This window comes from Apus apus, chromosome 8, assembly GCF_020740795.1.
Source record: "Apus apus isolate bApuApu2 chromosome 8, bApuApu2.pri.cur, whole genome shotgun sequence".
NCBI classification, from domain to species: Eukaryota; Metazoa; Chordata; class Aves; order Apodiformes; family Apodidae; genus Apus; species Apus apus.
The window spans coordinates 25,721,888-25,740,391 of record NC_067289.1 but is presented as its reverse complement, the minus strand read 5'-3'; the positions used below and the strand labels follow the sequence as shown (position 1 = coordinate 25,740,391).

The 18,504-nt window shown below is 44.6% G+C and overlaps 1 protein-coding gene and 1 long non-coding RNA gene across 2 annotated transcripts; both read right to left on the bottom strand.

Annotated features, from left to right (window-relative positions):
- Positions 1-4,382: 4,382 nt before the first annotated feature.
- STRIT1 (small transmembrane regulator of ion transport 1) lies at positions 4,383-7,323 on the bottom strand. Its single transcript, XM_051626639.1, has 3 exons — positions 7,192-7,323; positions 4,634-4,727; positions 4,383-4,545 (listed from the first exon to the last, which is right to left on the bottom strand). Exons 1-2 carry the CDS (start codon positions 7,301-7,303, stop codon positions 4,639-4,641), a joined length of 201 nt encoding a protein of 66 aa, XP_051482599.1. The 5' UTR covers positions 7,304-7,323; the 3' UTR covers positions 4,383-4,545; positions 4,634-4,638.
- A 1,098-nt stretch (positions 7,324-8,421) lies between these two features.
- On the bottom strand, positions 8,422-15,154 carry LOC127387840 (uncharacterized). The gene is made up of 3 exons (XR_007890221.1): positions 15,029-15,154; positions 9,269-9,367; positions 8,422-8,491 (listed from the first exon to the last, which is right to left on the bottom strand). It is a non-coding gene; the product is annotated as an uncharacterized LOC127387840 (long non-coding RNA).
- Between the last annotated feature and the right edge of the window lie 3,350 nt (positions 15,155-18,504).

The following is an 18,504-nucleotide window of genomic DNA, read 5'->3' as shown; positions in this document are numbered from 1 at the left end:
AGGATTTGCTTTGAAGAGAAACAAGCCTCTCACGGAAAAGGGAAAAATTTAAAGCCCCCCATTTTCACCCAGGAACTAGCATTAACACAAAACCGGCTCCTACCTGTGGCGGCAACATCTCTGGTCACAAGTTAAACGAGGTTTGGTCGGTCCGAGCCAGCACGGCCCGGCCCGGGGGTGGAACAGGGCCCAGGCCTTGGCGCCCCGGGGCAAACCAGGCCGGGCCCGCCAAGGCCCGAGGGGCAGCCCGGGGGCTCCTGCGCGGCCACCCCGCCCCAGCCCCGCCGCGGTCGCAGCCACGGAGCCCTTCCTCGGCCAGCCCTGCTGGCAGCCGGGGCCACAGGGCCACCCCCGCCGGGCAGCGCAGCGCGAACCCGCAGGCCCCGCAGGCCCCGCAGCCTCCCGCCCCGCAGGCCCCGCAGGCCCCGCAGGCCCCGCTGCCTCCCGCCCCGCAGGCCCCGCAGGCCCCGCTGCCTCCCTTCCCGCAGGGGCAGCTGCCGCTGAGCTCAGCGGGGCTGCGCGGGGCCAGCAGGGAGCAGGGTGTTGTGCTGGAGGTGGCCTTGGGGGCAGGAGAGGCACAAGAGGTGGGCCAAGCGCCCAGGTCTCCTGAAGATAAACCCTTCCGGGCCGCAGGGAGGCTTTCTCACCACAGCTCCCCGCCGAACCCAGCGGGAGGAACACTCGTGTGTGTACTCATGTACACAAATTGGATTAACAAACACAGAAAGAATATAAACAAGAGGCTGGAACTGTTACCAGGAAGCCAGACGCGGCATCCAGGGACATCCCTAAGCAGCCTCCTCAAATAGGCCCTCGGTGGGCAACAGGGAAGGCTGAGCAGAGGCCGCTGTGAACCAAACCTGGCAACCGTTCTCTGCAGCAACAGGAAGCCAAGTGTTTCCACTCAGCATTTGTAAATAAAAAGCTGAACAATAATGAGTGAAAAATCATCTGGGATCACAGAAATTATCATTTGATCTGGAAGGAAACAACAGAAAGGAAAAGGGTGCTTGGAAAAGGTGCCCACCCTAAAGGTGAGCAGGCCACCTCTGCTCGTTGAGAGCTGGATCTCAGGTGATGGATCCAGCTCTTTAGACCTTGGCATCTGTGATGAAGCCAGAGTCCTCTCCAGCATCACAACAATGCCAGTGTTCCATGCACTGGCTCCGTGACAGAAAACTGAAGCTATTTCCACACTTTAATAGCAACACAACTGAGCTTTGGAAGAAATTTGAATGTGTATGTTTTCTTCTTCTCCTAAATCCCTAGCATCTCTCCATTTGAGAGAGAAAACTTAGCACCCAAACACTCATTTTATTTCTCAGTAAGAAAAAAAACCCAAACTTTTTCTTACCCAAAACAGCCCTGCAAGTGTGGGAAGCTTCAGCAGTGAGTTGTAAAGTTTCATTATGAAAAGATGCCCGAGTGGGTTGTCCTGAAGGTGGTTGCAAAAGGTCAACTTTGCAGAGTGATCAGTGGTCCCTAAACAGCATGTGAGATGCGTATTTTCTTGGAATAATGCTTTTTATTACTCTATAAAACTGGCAGGAACTTCTTTTCCTTTGTACGTAGCAAGTCAGCTTGACAACACCGAAGGCAACTAGAAAGTTATTTTGTTTTCCTCTGCCAAATCAGATCTTTCTGCTCTCAAAAATCAGGTAAAGCTAAAACATATTGTAATGTTTATATTTTAGCTCTCTAGCAGTTTAATTTGAAACATTTGATTTCAGATGTTGTTAGACACCTGAAAAAGTCACTTGGGTCAAGTGGATCTTTCAGAACTACTTCCATCAGTGCCTGGTAAACAAACTGACATGTAAAACTAGGCATGTGATCCAGCTGGCAAGTTGTGCAGGGTGAGAAACCCCCTGTTTGCTTTGCTGGCTCACAAAAGGAAGAATGAGCTCACAAGATGAGACGTAGGCTGGGACTTCATATCATGGCAATCACCTCATTTATCAGCACAGGATTTTCCAGGAGATTTTAACACACACCAGAAGATTGAACTACGTGTGCACCTACCTCTGTCTTCAAGGAGCCTCCCTGTTGCCTGGAGTTCGGACAGTCAGAGGTTGTATTAGGCTTAGAAAATGAGGCACTGGTCCTCAAAATGAGATAATGAGGTGTCCTCTTGAGGTACATGCTTAAACTAGCCTCTTAGCTTACCCAGTCCATGTGTACGTGTGGGAAGGGATGTTCTCATCTGGAAGTGACTAGAAAACAGTTGGTGATGCTGGAGGTTGTCACACGGAAGCAGCAGCTGCTGCAGAGGTTGGGAGTCTCCAGCTTTCCAACTGCAAGTTTATCCCCTCTCTTCCAGGACATTTGATGAGAAAGGATTGCCCCTTTGTCCTTGGTTCATTCACAGGTGAAGTAACTTGGTGTTGAGACAGTTCCCAGAACTGACTCTCATGCTTTGGTGCTTCTGCCAAGAGCTGATGGAGGTGCAAAGGAATTTTCATAGTTGCACTACAGTCAAATGTATTTTTTGCTTCTTTTCCTAATGGATAACAGACACTGACCACAGATGGTGACAGGACGTCCCATTGATGTGCCCTCCTCATGTTCCCAAAATTATTCAAATTGCATGACCAGGAGTTAAAAATAAAAAAATTCTTTCTTTATCTAGTCCCTTCATGGGGCATTAAGTTTTTTCATGCTCCCTTAAATACACATCTTGCCTCCCACAGTCAGTTCTCTAATTGGGGATCAAGTTGTCCATGATTGAGTTTTCTGAGAACTGCAACTTCTTAGTATAAAAAACTGAGCTCAAAAGCTGTGAAAATGCAGGGACTTGGATTACCTGATGATAATTTCTGATTTAAATGACCAGGCCACTGGGAGGTCTCAAAGCACATTATCTAGCAGGTGAATATAATTATTTCCAATTATAATTAAAAAAGGCAAAACCCCTGGTACAAGATAATCAGGAGGCCACAGCAACTCTGCCACAATTCCAGACACTGTGCTGAACAACAGACCTCCCAACCTTAAGCAAGTTTGATATTTTCTTTCTGAAGAACATACATGTTTCTGTTTCACAGCAATAGATTCCACGACATTTTCCCCATAATGGTAAAAATACTTCCCTAGGCCTCATGAGAAACTAACTCCTGCCTGTTTCTAAAAAGTTTTAAGCTCCTTAGCTGGCAGCAGCTGTTTAAAAAGTTTGATATTCAGTGATGCGTGAGGCCAAGCTTCTAAAGAAAGGCATTGCTCCACCATTCCAAGGAGCATTCAGGCAACACTGTGGTACCTTCAGGTGCCTGCAAGGCCAAGAGTTCAGTGTCCTACCTTTCAGTAGATCAGGTCACACCTACCAGCCTAGGTCACCTGAGATCCTCTCAGCTCCTGCCCTTGTTTGACCAGCACGTTTCTGGTGTTCATCCCAAGATTTTTCCCTTTTCACCCCAATGTTATGACCTTGCTGACCTGAACCCAGGTGGTGATTAGGGGCAATTCCCAAGCTCTTTTCTGAAAATGGCATTCCAGGCAGCAGTTCCCTGTCTTGTATTTCTGCTTTTGAGCAGTTCCTGCAGGGTGTAGAAACTGAATTTTCACCGATTGGATTGTTTCCAGACGAGCTATTTAGTTTTATTTTTAATTCCACCTTTGCTCTCCCATCTCCCCAGCTTGCACTCTGGCTGGTGCCAGCAGAGGGGGGCTGCTGCCTCGCCAGAAAACAGGGCTGCACTTCCACATGGTCTTGATCCAGTTCAGTGCCCACCGAGTCCAGCAGCATTTGGCTAGAACTGGATTGGAAAAATACAAAAATACAAAATTGGTCCCTGAACATCATGGAAACAGAAGAGACCAGCAGTTATTTTGCTATTTATCTGCATACTATTAAATAAAAAACAAATGGTTTAGGATTTAGAAAGTCCAAATCATACATTTTAGGATGTGTTGCTTCCAGGCAACTTTCCCTGTCTGCCTTTTATGCTCTAAAGGACTTTTCTTGATTTATGAATGATTGTGCTTGTGTGACTGTTTGTTTGCTTTTTAAAAAGAGGCAGTTAATGTAGTTTCAGAAAACTTCTTTAGACACTAGTACTTCAGCTCTCGGGCAGGGGCACTGTACCCACCACCCTGGGGTTTATATTTAAGATTTTTTTTTTAACTACGAAACTTAAAATTTGTCTTAATTCACTTAAAACTTTCCCAAATACGTTGACATGCCTCTCCAGCTGGGCCCATCTCACAGATTAGCTTCGCTCACTTTTTTATCCACTATTGCACCACAAACTCTGGGAATAGTGTTTCCAAAACTGCTAAAATTCTAGGTGCCCACAGGCTAGGCTAGAGAACAAGCAGGTCTCTGACCTACTCCAAAAACTTCTTGCTCAATAACAAACCATTTGAAAGCTGGGAAATCAGTCTGATTATTCAAATTAGCATTTCAAACCTTTGTTGTAGATAAAACGTGTACACAATGTTTACAGTGTTGATATTAAAAAGAATTCATTTTATACACATTGCAGTCATTAGAAATTTCAGTTTCAGTTCCAGGTTCTTCTAATGAACACAGCTGTAAATTCTTCTGTCCTGTAAAAAAAAACAACAAACATTTTAAAAGCTGACAGTACAAACCAAAGAAAGCATGGGTGGTGTAGGACATGCAGAAGGCACTTACTTCCATCAGGAGAAGACAATGTAAACCATGAGTGCACAACCCACAATCCAGCCAACTGCAAGGAGCAGAGGTACAACAAGGCGTGAGAATGGGGCTGAAAGAGAAAAGATGGTCTTTTCAGAAAGGCCACCTTACACTGACACTGAATTAACTACATGAAATAAACCAGGACTGTCACAGAGCAAAAAGAGCAGTGAGCTGGGCTGCCTTATCTTGGAGTCACCACACCCTGGCAGGCCTTCGAGGGACAATTCTGGCAAAAGCCCCAAGAGAGTTCCGTGCTGGGGTGTCTGCAATCAGATCAGTACAAGGCTTAGCACTTCCAAAAGCAGCAGGGCACAGGGAGGAGACAGAGCATGGCTCTGTCCTTGGTCTCCACAGGTCACCAGGACAACATCTGTACTGGACTTCATTGACAGCAGCTGTCCTGGCAGTTTCAGGACTCAATCCCTCACATGTGCAGCACCTGTTAGAAGTCTCATTAGATTCAGACAGTAAATGATAAATACTGTGATTATTTGGTATCAGTGTTCCTGGGGGCTGCAATGAGGGGATGCTGCATGAGCTCCCACACCCCGGAGGGAGGTTTGCCAGGAGTGGGTCAGGGATGCACAGCTCATCTCCCTGCTCTCTGTGCATGGTGCCCCACTCATCCCTCTCCTACCCTCTCCCTACAGGGATACCGGGCACTTTGGGTTGATGGATTTACCCACTGCAAGAGCTTTCCCCACTTTCAAGTCAGAAAATGTCACAAATGTGACATCTTGCCTGGAGTGCCCACTAGTACTGGAACAAGATAAAACATGACATGGAGGCATGTAGTCCAGTGCAGGCCATGGCTCTCCAAGGAGCATGCAGAGAGCAGGACTAGTCCTTCATACAGATCTGTACAGCATCAGAATTTCAAAGACCCTTCTCTCAGTCCCCTACAAATGACAGAAGCTGTCCAGAGAGCAGCCCATCAACCTTTGGGATCACATTACTTACACATATATTGCAACATTTTAAAGCACATCTTTCTGCAGTTAAAAAGACTTCCAGGTTTTTGAAGGGATTAATGAATAATGTAAAACTATTCACAACACCTTGCAGGGTTTACATCAAGCAGACAGACTTGGGAGGGTTACTCAATAATTTAAGGTTTTGCAGATTGCTCTTTTAAAGCCAGGCACACCACCAACACGTCCCACGGGGACGCTACGTGGTGCATCTACCAAGAGGGGAAGGGAGAACATACAGATAGAAAATCTGCTTGTGCAGCCACTGAAATATAAAACAAGCAACCACAGAGCAAAAAGATAAAATCCTGCTCTGAAACTGGGTGTCCTTTTGCCATAGGGAAGTCCCTGTTTCATGTAAGGATTTTTATCCCTTTGATAGTTTGCAAGGTAAAGCTGCTCCTGTTGGGAATCATTTCCCCTTCCTTGCTTTTTTTCCCCCTAAAGGTCCTATTACAAATAAAGGGCTGGATCCTGCTGGGGTACGTCTGGCAGGTGTGTGCTGCCTTCCCTGGTGTCTACTGAACCTGGTGCTTTGTTACATGAACCCAGTTTCAGTGCAGTAAGATCGGAGAGGCAGGCAAGTCCTGATGGGTCAGCAGGAATGCTGGGCACATATTGAGAGGCAGCAAGCAGCTGGCTCTGAGGGACAGAGCTTCATGGGAGCCATTGGGAGAACTTGTGTGTCATAGCTCAAGAACAGAAATTACCATGAGATCATGTGTAACAGGACAGGTACCCCAAGACTTGAGTTAAAGCAAGTTCTCGACTACAGGACACAGCAGCCCAGGTTTCCAAGCTAAATACAGCCAAAAATTACTTATAAACTTCAGCTAATTGCCATCTTCTTTTTTTCTGGGGTTTACATTTTATCCAGAACTGTAACTGTAACTGTTGTATCTGAGTTCAGTAGAATTCCACTGTCCTTCTTAGATACCAGTGGGAAAGGTGCAAAAAAAGTGAGATAAAAGTCTTTAAAAACTTCTAATGTAGCTATGAAGCTGTATAAAAAAGTTACTTTTACAAGGAAAAGTACTACCTGAATAACTGTGTACACAGCTGACACCTCATTTAAACTTAGAGTCGTTCCACCATCCAAACCTCTCACAGTGAATCAAATAGAAAATGACAATTAATATAAAAGGTATTTTTATAAGATGCCTTATCTCCTCGGAGTAAGTGGAAATGTGCTTATAGTGAAAAGATCATTATTAAAATTTCAATTAGCACTGCCACTTGGGTTAAAATCTAACTAAGGATACACTCACCTGGGCTTTACACTCAGATTTCAGCAACACAGATGGTGGATTTAAAACACTGTCAAACATAACTCAGAATCACAGCTACAAAAACTGGTAGGATTCAGAAATATGGGAGGCACCCAATTACTTTAAACTTGTTAATTGAATTAGCTTTTAAACTGAGTACACTTTGTTACTGAAAAGTAAAACATATAGTGTATCACGCAATACAAATAGCTGAGTATTTCCATGTTACCTTGCTCAGATTGATGAATTTAAATAATACATTGTTACATTCACATCTAATTGTGCATCTTACCTCGTTCTGCCATTCCCCCCTCTGCTGGTTTTATTGGCAAGTTTTGAGATTTGTCTCTGCAGTTGTTCTTGTGAGCCTCGGGATGCTTTAAATAGAGCAATATTTGGAACATGCTGCAGCTGCCGTGCTCCCTGCTGCCAGTGCTTGGCTGCTGGCATCCAATTGTCTAAAAAGGCAGGAGCTCAAGGTTACCTCTTCCTATTCCTGCAACTGCACATCTGTTTCAGAGAAAACAATTTTTTGAAGAGGGCAAAAACTGCTTTGTGGTCTCTTTACAGCCATGACAGACCCCGTGGTAAGTTCACATAATATTTATGTGCATCCACATTTCTAGAGCGTGACAGGGATCCGGTTCATTCCTGCTCTCCCACGTCTTCTCCTCTTGTCTCTCCTATCACAAAACCAAGCCAAGTCCCATTCAGTAACACTTGTATATGTGTTTCTAGAGTTATTAGTTGCTTGCTGAGCATCCCCAGGTATCTTGTACCTCCCAAAGCACAGAGGTACATCTAGAGTCTTCGGGTTTTCATTGCTCCTGTGGGTAGTGAGGATCAAAGTTCAAGGGAGGAACATTCCTAAAATAATCTGAGAATTATTTTGTCCTAAATAGGATAAATCACTGCAAACTGCAGTCTCCAATTCAGAAGAGCAAACACATGGAGACAATTGCCAGAGGACAAGCTGCATGTTAGCTTGTATCACATAAAAGGAGAGCTCCATATCATGATCCCATGGAGTGATCCTGGCCAGTTTTCAACCAATAAGCGTAACAAACTCACTCAAAGTTAATTAAGGAAATGAAGTCCTGTGCAGAACATTCAGAGGGACACAGAGGTACACCACGTGTTAGCAAAAAGCCCTAACACCCAGTGCTTTTTTTTCAGGGACAGGAGGACATTTTGTCTAACCTTCAGCTTACACAGACCCCATTTCAGAGCTGTGTGTAGGTACTAAATGAAATGGGGACTCTTCCTGTGTGTTTCTAAAATGGAAAAGGACACAAATTGCTGTTCAGAAGCCATTCCATATAGCAGATGCACAGGATGTTTTCAGGTGATCTAATCTGGATGTTTGTATAGTCCAGAAGAGTTGTTTGTGGTCTCCCAGAAGTCAAGACAGGGCTCAGAAACACTGCAGATCTTCTAAAATGGATTATCCCTTTCTTATGTGCTTGTGCATTAAAGATTACATACTTTGCATTAAAAAATAAATTTCAATTATCACCTTTCTCTAGAATTGCTTCCTCTCTTCCAGTGACTGTGGAGATTGCTTCTTCCTTAGAGCTTTCATGTCAGACAGCCTGAAGAAAAAGAATTAAGTCAAAGTTGGATTCTAGAGCACCATGTGGAAGTAATACTGGCTTTTCATATCAACATGATCTTTTTGTTCTAAAGCATGTTCATAACTCAAGTGTTTCATTTTGAAAGGACTAGAACTGGTTATAATGGACATGCCTTCCTACCAAGGAAGGGTCTGTTCCTGAACACAGGAGCTGCTTTCCAGGGATCCCTTCTCCATTCCCTGCCCAGTTTGTGGTTGCAGAGGCAGAGCAGAAGGGTGCAGAGACATGCTCAATGCTACCCCTGCAACACAGCTGGGAGAGGCAGCCTTCAAAATATCCTTAGGAAATGCAATTACGTGTCTGGTTATTTTTACAGGAAAAATATTTTTTGTCCTAGATGGATGAATGGAAACTCTGGGCCCCAGGCTAGAGGACTTCTATCCATCTGCAGAGTACTTTCATCTGGAATGAACAAAAAAACGAATGGCCGTGGAATATTTGAAATACAATTATTTGTATTGCTGTGATCAGTACCTTAGAAACCATGCTAACACCCACTGTGTGACCGAGCAGCTTTCAACTCTGGCAAAACTTCTCTGGAGGCAGTTGGTTTAGATCAGTGATGATTTAGCTGTGTATGGATTGATTTCATTGCATACTGTAAACAGCCCCCATTTTTTGGTCTTTTGAGTTTGGCATGAATTCTTAGATATCAATTACAGAAAAATAACTGCAGCCAAGTCATGTCACCTAGAGAAGTTTTCATCAATTTCTGCAATCAATATATTGACCAACCTGTTCCTCCGTTTGTGCTCACTGCCTCCCAGGTTCTCATGTTTCTGTCTGTACAATGAGATACTTCAAAGCAGGTACTTTGAGGGATTATTTCCAGTTCTGTAGATAGAAGAGAAACACAGAGCTTTATTGTCTGCCCACTAACACAGGTCCATACCTGTCAGTCTCTGCAGACAGAAGGAAGGCTTCTGGCTAAAGGCTCAGACTCCCACTTCCCCTAGCACAGGACTTAAAGGATATTTTGGGACCTGAAACTGCTGCCTACCAATTAACAGCAATCATGTGGTAACAACTTTTTCATAAATTTAAGCAATCTCAGAACTAGCAGAATTTCTGGGACCTGCTACTTCCTAGAATTTCCCACTGGTTTCCCAGTGTTTGTGACAGCTCTGGCAGCAACTAGTGCCTAGTTATGTCTCCACTTCTGGCTTTCACCAGTCCTCTGCATTCCTGAACGAGATGGTTCTCCTTAAAAATGCTTCCCCAAGCACCATGTAACAAAAGGAAATTCATTACAGCTTATCCAAAAGGGGTATAGTCTTGAAATGGAGCTCAGGGCTGTGTAACATTATGCCGTGCACACGCAGTCAGTGTCTCCTGCCATTTTGAGACACAAGAATGATAACACAAGCTTTATGTTCTTTATCTGGCCTTGCTGCACAGCAGGGTTTTTAGAGTAAGATCCAATTTGTTGCAAAAAGAACTATGATTCTGTTCCCTGTGTAGCAGATTTATTGTAAAAACCACCTCTCTGATACAACAGCTTCATTGGCTGCACAGCTGCTCCCCTAAGAATCCTCTCTGGTTTGGTTCTGCTAACTATAGATATACATCTGATCTAATGGAAACAGTTTCTACCAGGAAGCACGTTATTCCCAACAAGACAATCTGACCTTCACAGATTGGGACCTTTCCAGGCCTGGTTGCCTTCAGCAAGGACAGGAGTCACTGCTGTTCACAAGTTTTGCTACCCCAGCAAGGATTGTTCTGCATGTCCAAAGCAGAGGTCCAGGATGCAGAGGTTTTAACTGCAGCACAGAATACTGCAACAATGTAGACATTATTTTAAACAATACATCTGTTTGGAACCGAGGAATAAACTGCAGACATAAATTCTACAATAGATCTCAGTCCAAAAGCCAAAAAAAAAAAAGCAGAGGGACAGTTTCAAAATACAAAAAACAAGGAGAGTGAACAATGCTTAGGAAACAACTCAAGGATGATTCGTGGCAAAAAGCACCTACTTTTTTGCCTGCTGAATAATGATACACAAGAAAAACAATTCCCTCCTTTTTTTTGTGTGTTTCAAATGACACTATACTTTTTGTATGCCTTTCCCTCTGTGTTTGCCCCAGGATGATGAAACACTCCATGGACAGAGTCAGACTCTGGTTAGTTGTGGTCAGAAGGGAGATCTCTTTTTCAGCCTCCAGTTCACTGAAGTGCTCAGACATTTGTCTCACTTAAGGCAGTCTTGTGAGCAACCTCCTTGACTTCAGTGCCATTAACTGCTTCAAGCTAGGAATGCACTTGAAATGCTTTAAATGCCTTCAGTGCTTTCAGTGAATTGAGGCCAAAATTAGGAGGAGGAAGAGAGTAAAGCTCAGAGGGCTGCAAGTCCTTCCAGAAGAGAAAGCAATTTTAAAGGGAAATCAATACTGATGTTTTAGAAAATAGTAACTTCTCCTCATTAGAACCATGGGGACTTCACAAAGAAAAAAAACACAAAACAATAAAAAAAACCACAAACAAACAAACAAAAGAAAAAAAAGGAAAATTCATAAAAAGAAAAAGCAGAGTCTGCAGTGGGACTGGTTGGCTGACTGGCAGCTCTGCCACCCCTGCCCCCCAGCATGGCTGCACGTGCCACTGGCCCTGGGGAGAGACAAGACCCTCTGCAGGCTGCTGGGTGGGTTTTGTGCCAAAGCTTTAGAGAAGAGCTGGGAGGAACATTGTCCCTAGCTGTGCTCACAAGTATCCCCCCTCATATCACCAAGTGCATTCTTCTACTGAGCACTGTCCTTGGGCTATTCCTTCAGTCATACAGAGTTGTATGAGCCTGCCATGGTGTGAAGGACCTGACACCAGCCTTGTCCAAGCCATTTAGCTGTTTCTGCACCCCTTGGTGGCCAGGGAAGGCCTGGGGAGCCATCAGCGCAGCTGTGCCAGCCAGAGTCTTTGCCACATGGAACAGCATCCCCAGCACCCACCCCCAGCATGGGGGCACTGACAGCTCAGCCCTCAAAAGGTACCAGGCAAGGGGGCAATTAAAGCCAGAGCCCAATCCAAAAGAAAAGAAGGAAGAGTCGAGCCAACACAAGTAGAGATGTATCTGTACAGCTCTTTAACAGCTGACTGGTCACGTAGGCTTACAGAGACACTGGCACCACATGGCGTTGGGAATCTGCTTTCCCATAGCAAAGATGGGCACAGGTCTAACATCAGCAACCAGAGCATCCCCCAGCCCACCCCGTCGTGTGGTTGTACTCATGGGGTGTCATGGGAAGCAGGAATCCAGGCTGTGTTTGTTCAGAGACACAGAGCCCTGACAAACATCTGGGCTTCAGACATCCTGGCGTCCCGAGCTCCAGGTTCCCTCTCCCAGAGTTGGTGCCGCTTTCTTAGACAACGTGTTAGGGAAAGATTCAGCTATAAACAATCATCTATCAGCTCAGTAAGAGGCAAACTCTTCCTCTTTTGTACCAGAGACAGAATTTCTTCGCAGCACAGTCCCCTCTGGGGAATGCTGGGAATACAATAGGGAAAGCAAGTATCTGCTTGGTAACAGCATCATCTGTACCCTTGCTAAGCTACTTGTGCTGAGTTGGAGTGATTTAGTGTCTGACATTCAGGAAGCAACTGTCAGGACACCTCATTAAAAAATCACCCACAATTGCAAAGAAAACTGGCAATATTCAGTGTTTAAATAGCTAATATGTTTTGAGTACATTCTAATCCTCACAAGTTCACCAGTGGCTAGACACCAAGGATTAGGAGGTCAAATCTGTATTTCTGTAATCCCTGCTTCTAACATCTGAAGTCCACATGAGCAGTCAGTAGACTGGCAAAGAAATGCTTTCAGTTTTACAAATCCTGTAAGTTTTGTATAATAACTGTAGGCTACACTGCTTTAGATTAGAGGGACATACCAACTCATCTTCACAACAGGAATGCTCCAAGTAATAAAATCTTTATAGCTTTGAAATATTGGTACCGATTTTCAAAAAATCACATTTCTTTCTTTCAATTGAGCTCTTCCCTTTAAAAAAATCACAACCTTGATTTACTAGCAAATCAAAAGTTATGTTTATTTGCCTTGAATTGTTATATTACTTTGCCATACTCTCTTGTGACCTGCAGACTGAAACGATCAGATTATTGCACTCACAAAACATATATGCATGGAAATTCATCTAAATGAGAGGCATTATTAGTCACACCAATCTTAGCACTTGAAAGCTCCCTTAGAAATTGCCAGAGATTACTTCTCCTCACATTTACCTCATGAACATAAAGACCGATTGTTGATTTATTTGATAACTCTGCACTTGAATACCTGAAAAATTCCATTTATTAAGCTGCTAAATATTTAATTCCACACACTCTGTCCTAGGGCTCAGGTTACACGTGTCACTTCTCTTGGCAGAGGGCTTCAGCTGCATGCTGGGATACCTGATACAAAGCTGTAAACCTCACGGAGAAGCAGCACCCTCAGTGTGGACACCCACATGTGCGGTGCCATTCCTGGATTTGTTCCCCACCGGTCTCTAAAAATAACATGATAATGCTGTGGGGTTTGTCTTTCACGGGATCACTCTGGTTGGAAAAGACCTTCAAGATCATCGAGTCCAACCACCACCCTACCTCTGCCACCTCCACCACTCAGCCCTGTCCCCTGGCACCACATCTGCCTGTTTAGATGTCTCCAGGGATGGTGGCTCAACCGCCTCCTCGGACAGCCTGGATCACCAAGTCCAGCTCCCTCCCCAGAACAGGACAACCCCAAAATTCACAACACTCGGTGTTGTCCAAATGTTTCTTGAGTATTGCCAAGCTGGGTGCCATTCCCGCTTCCCTGAGGAGCCCATTCCAGTCTCTGTGTAGTTTCATTTCGGTGGCTGCCCAGGGGTTAAATCCCCTTCTAGCTGGCACACTGATACCTGCCATGAATAAATCTGCCTGGCACATAATTTATGAGAAGCCACCTCAGCTGGGTCTCTCAGTGCTGAGCTGCAGATGATGGAGAGGTCACCCCAACGTTGTGCTCCAGCAGGACAGGTTCAGAGCTGCCTGGGCAGGGTGGGCTGGGCAGGGTTTCCAGCCTGGTCTGCACACCCAGAGCCACAGCAACACAGGGGGGAGAGCAGGAGGGTCCATCTGGGTGCTGGGAAAGGGAGGGAACTCTGGAGTCCCAGTCCTGAGGGTCCTGTGCCCTTCACCTGAGCTGAACTCAGGGGCATGCAGGGTGCTGAGCACCCCCCAGGGACAGACCAGCCCAGGACACAGGTCAGAGCCTTCACATTAAAACTTCACTGAATTTCTTCCTCTGCAGTTATTATTATTCAGGAAGGAAACCCAACCCATCCTACATAAATCATGGTGGGATCTATGACTTAAGAAATGTCAGCTTTCTGCAGGATGCCTTTTATAATTTATACATTAGTGGAACCTGTTGGTGTGGCTTTTACTGTGTCAGCCAAAGGAAAATTGGCATTTTCCTCACAATTTAAAGAAATGTAATTTGTTGCTTGAATTTGCACTGAATCTCAACAGCCTGGACAAGCTGCTAAGCCCAGTGGGCTTCGGAGGAGTGGGTGGGGAGGCAGCAGTGCAGGAGGACAGGAGCAAGGTGTGATGTCCCAACATGGGGCACCTGTAGCAACCCAGTAACTGGGGACCATTGTTTTCAAGCACGTGGGTTTTACCAGGATGCCCTGGACACAGCCAGACAAAGAGATGGAAGCAACTGGTTGTTCCCTCATCTTAACTCCTGAAAAACAAATAACTGAACCACTCAGCTGTGGTGAGTGGCCCAGTTCTTGGTTCAGCCCAGAATTTCCTGGTTGAAAACAACTTACTAGGCTGAAGATACAGCAGTCAAAAACAAATGCTGGCTTGGGTGGTTTCTGCTCATGTGCTGGGCAAAGTCATACACAGGCTGAAAACCTTTTTATTTGATCTGTGTCCTCTGAGAGAACATTGGATCATGCCAGCAAGGGATACAATAGCAAACACAAACTGGCTAAAGAAAAAAGGATACATTCATTAACTTAAATTGTGAAAGGCTTTCTAAAATGCTGTGTTTATCTAAGACGTAAATAAATTATTTCTCTATCTGATTATTCCAGTTAACCATAAACATTGATTAAAATGGAGCAAGATGATTTCATTGCTCTATTTAGAGCAAAATGAAAGGTTTCTTCAGAATCTTTCATGCTACATTTTCCCATATATTAGAAAACAACAATATAACAAAGTATGAGCCAAGCCTTGGAATTTGTGCCATAAAGTCACCCACCCTAAACTGCACCTTGCCCAGCAGAAACACCTACAGAAGCCTTGCTCTTATTTGTACATGGGAGGAGTCCCTTTTCTTAAAAACTGGAACCAGCAATCCTGGGCTAGGTCGGTAGTTACTGAAAGGGGACAAAATTCAAGACCAGAATTGAAAAAAACCCTCTGATAAAGCAAAAGCATAGCAAGGGCAGCAGAGACCCAGCAAATGGTCCCAGCTGAGAGCTCTGCACACTGCAAACTTACCACTTCTGAAAGCAGCTGAATCCACAGGATCTCCATGCAGAAGCTGACACCATCCTCCTGAGGGGCTCTTCCATGGTCCACTGTGTCCTGCAGACAACTCATTTTCTCCCTCCTTTTCCAGGTGGTTCTGGGATTCTCTACAACTGTGGAGATGACCTTTTGCTGTCCACCTGCTTGTGGGAGAACATGAGATGGATCTTTGTTCCTTTCTTTTTCTATAACTTATATTTTCCTTCTAAAAATAATTCTGTATGCTGGGCAAAATATATGCTTTAATAAGTACTATAACAAACAAGTCAATTAACAAAAGCTTTGCAAGCCTTAAAAAGCTACTAAAATGTAACCAGATCTTATCCATCCAGAGATAAACTTCTCAAAAACATTCTAAACTCGACAGTTCCACGCACAGACTAAAGAAAATAATAAACCTTATTTGTCAGAAAGAACACGGGCAGCTTTCCTAGCTAGAGGTGCACTGGAAACGCCAAGTCCTGCAGGGAAAGGCAGCGTGAGGAGCAGCAGCTCCTACCCTTGTGCTGCAGTTCCCTCTTGCGACAGGCGGGACAACTTCAGCTGAAGAGGGAACCCCGAGGAGGCTCCACTGCACCCCTGGCTGGGGCACTGCAGCTACAGCCACGGAACACCTGTGGGTTTGGTGTTGGAGGTTTTATTTAAATAAACTACAGATGCTTTAGTGCTTTGCAGTTTATTTTTAAACAAATGAAATATGCTTCAGTACTTCAGACTTTTCCCAGGAAGGATATACCCAGTGTTTTGGGGCTTTGAGAAAGCTGAGTGTTCCCTCCCTCTGGGGTGGCCCCTGTTCCAGTGAATCCCACTGGAGGGCAGAGGAGATGCCCCAGGCTCCTGACCCTCCCTGCCCAGTGCCTGTGGGCAGGAGATGCTCCAGAGGGACTGAGCACTGGCTTGTGCTGCTCAGTAGGTGGGAGCAGCATCTACAGGTAGAAACACAGGTTTGATGTTTATTTGACTTAAATCCTCCCCTGCCTTTCTCATTTCTGCAGGTTCTTCACTGAGAACACATCTTGCCCCAGACTAAGCTCCACAAATGTGTTGGGTTTTGCTTTCTGCACCTCAGAAGCCAGACCTAATATGGAATAACAACAACAGGGGCCAAAACTTCCTAATTAGTTTCTTCTTTTCCAGAGCAGCCACAGATCACAGGCACCAGTTAGATCTGGTCACTGCAACAGATTCAGGCTGTTTCCTCACCAGGAGCCACACACCCACCTGCATCCATGGTACACAAAATCCATGGCACATTTCTTGCTGTTCAGGTTAGACAGAACTGTTGGGATCATAGGAAGGCATCCAGCTTCTCCAGGGCATCAGGAGTCAGGTCCCACTGCCCAAAATTCTTCTCTCCTGCTGCATCAGCCTGTACACTCCTGCTCCAGGCTGGGGTGGGTGGTTGCCAGCAGATGGCAACCCCTTCCTGCAGTCCAGGCAGCCAGTCCAGCTGGGCCTGTAGAGTGCTTGGGAAAAGTGATATGAATTATTTAAAAATTAATAAAATTAAGTACTTCTATAATGAATTATATTACATAGTATTCAAATAGATGAAATTTTATTTTGTCCTGGATTTTTGGACACAAACCTCCCCTCTTAGGATACAGAGCTACAAAAGGAAAATAAAGAGACAGTTCTCCCTCTTCTCTCACCCACTGCACACCCAGATGAACACTCATAGCAAGTTTTGTTTCCTAAACACTTGAGGAATGGCTCCTCTTCCATGATCTCAATGATATATCATAGTCACAGACATCAGAAAATTATTTCAAATAATTCAAAACCATGAGAAAAGATCCCAATGTAATCAACACTGGGAAGACAGCTCTTTCTGCAAGAGCCCTGCCCTGTATCTCTGTTACACCACCTCTGGTAACCCCTCTCCTGCTTATGTGGAGCAAAGAATAAAGGGCAGAACTCCCCTGTCTTCCCTCAACAAACCAGCCCATTTTATAACACACCCCAAATGACAAAGAATGTCACAAGTAAAATTTTGCCAAAATGATGTTATTTTTTTGCTATTTTGAATCCATTTACGGGTGCTTTCCTACTGGCATGCCCAGAGCTGCACGCTGCACGTGGTGCTACAGATGGACACAGGCAGTGGCAGCACCGTGCCTGCTCCCATTGCAGTGCCAACCTTCTCGCCAGCAATTCCACAGAGCAGCTGCTTCAGGCTCCAGACACTCACTGTGCTGAGCCCATGATCTGCCTCCTGAGCTCCAACAACCCAGTTCCTCTCCCTGGCCAGGCTGCTCTGGCAGCCCCTTCTGCAGCCTCAGCCTGAGGGGCAGCAAGACCCTGCAGAAGAAAATCTACCTGGATTATAAAATCCTCATCCAAAATGTAAAAGTTGATGGGCATTTTTGCAAGGCGTTACACAGAGCACCTCACCACTCCCATGACAGCAAAATGCAGAAGCTCTTACTTCAGTAAAAGGTTTTCCTCAGACTCAGGTTATTTTTGTTTCATTTACACAACAATGAAAGAATCTATCTTGAAACCCCAGAAAGCATGTTATTTTTTGTGATGGCTTAATGCTTTGAAATCATGCTGTAAGTGAGAAGGCACACAGATAAGCCCAGAGGGTTGGGGGAAAAGGAAAAGATACTTTTGAAGATTTGTATAGTGTGATAATATCTAAAAATAGCCTTGTAATAATCTTGACATTTACATTTAAAGCAAAAGCCACTAAGAGATTGCATATGGGCTGCATTCAGTGTGTGCAAGAAAACAGCCCTCCTGGGGTATATATAGATTATATATGTATACAATCTACACTAGATTGTATAATTGACAGATAACAAAAAGTTCATGTTTTGTGAGTGTACCTCAGCATTACTGATTTATTTTTAACTGAGCACCAATGTCTTTGCTAGTTCAGCAGGTGCTCTGAACTGTTAATTTTAATAATGAAAAGGTTACAAAAGCACTGAACAATCTCAAAGTAAAAATATTCCATGCGTTACATGGACAATTAGAAGCATCACCAACTGCCAGCAATAGCTTAGAACATGCTAAACCCCCAAAAGAAGCACAAATTCACTTACTTTCGCTCTCCAGAGAAACTGATGCTGCTGCTAATTGTTTCAAGTATGTTCTGTGAATACCAATTATTATAATCTACCCTGCAAATAAATGATTGTAGAATCACAGAATGGTCAAAGTTAGGAGGGAACTTAAAGATCACCAGGTTCCAACCTCCCTGCTGTGAGCAGGGACACCTCCCACCAGACCAGGCTGCACAAGCCTCGTCCAACCTGGCCTTTGTAATGATTCATGCAAAATGAGAATTGTAAAGTTGCAGGGGTTATTTCCATATGAACGTATGCATGGGAATGAAAGAGAGGTAATAGTTGGATTTCATAATATTTTGAATTTTTCAGACATTCCCTAAATTCACTTGATTTTTTTTTCCTGGTAGCTATTTCTGAACAATCAACTCA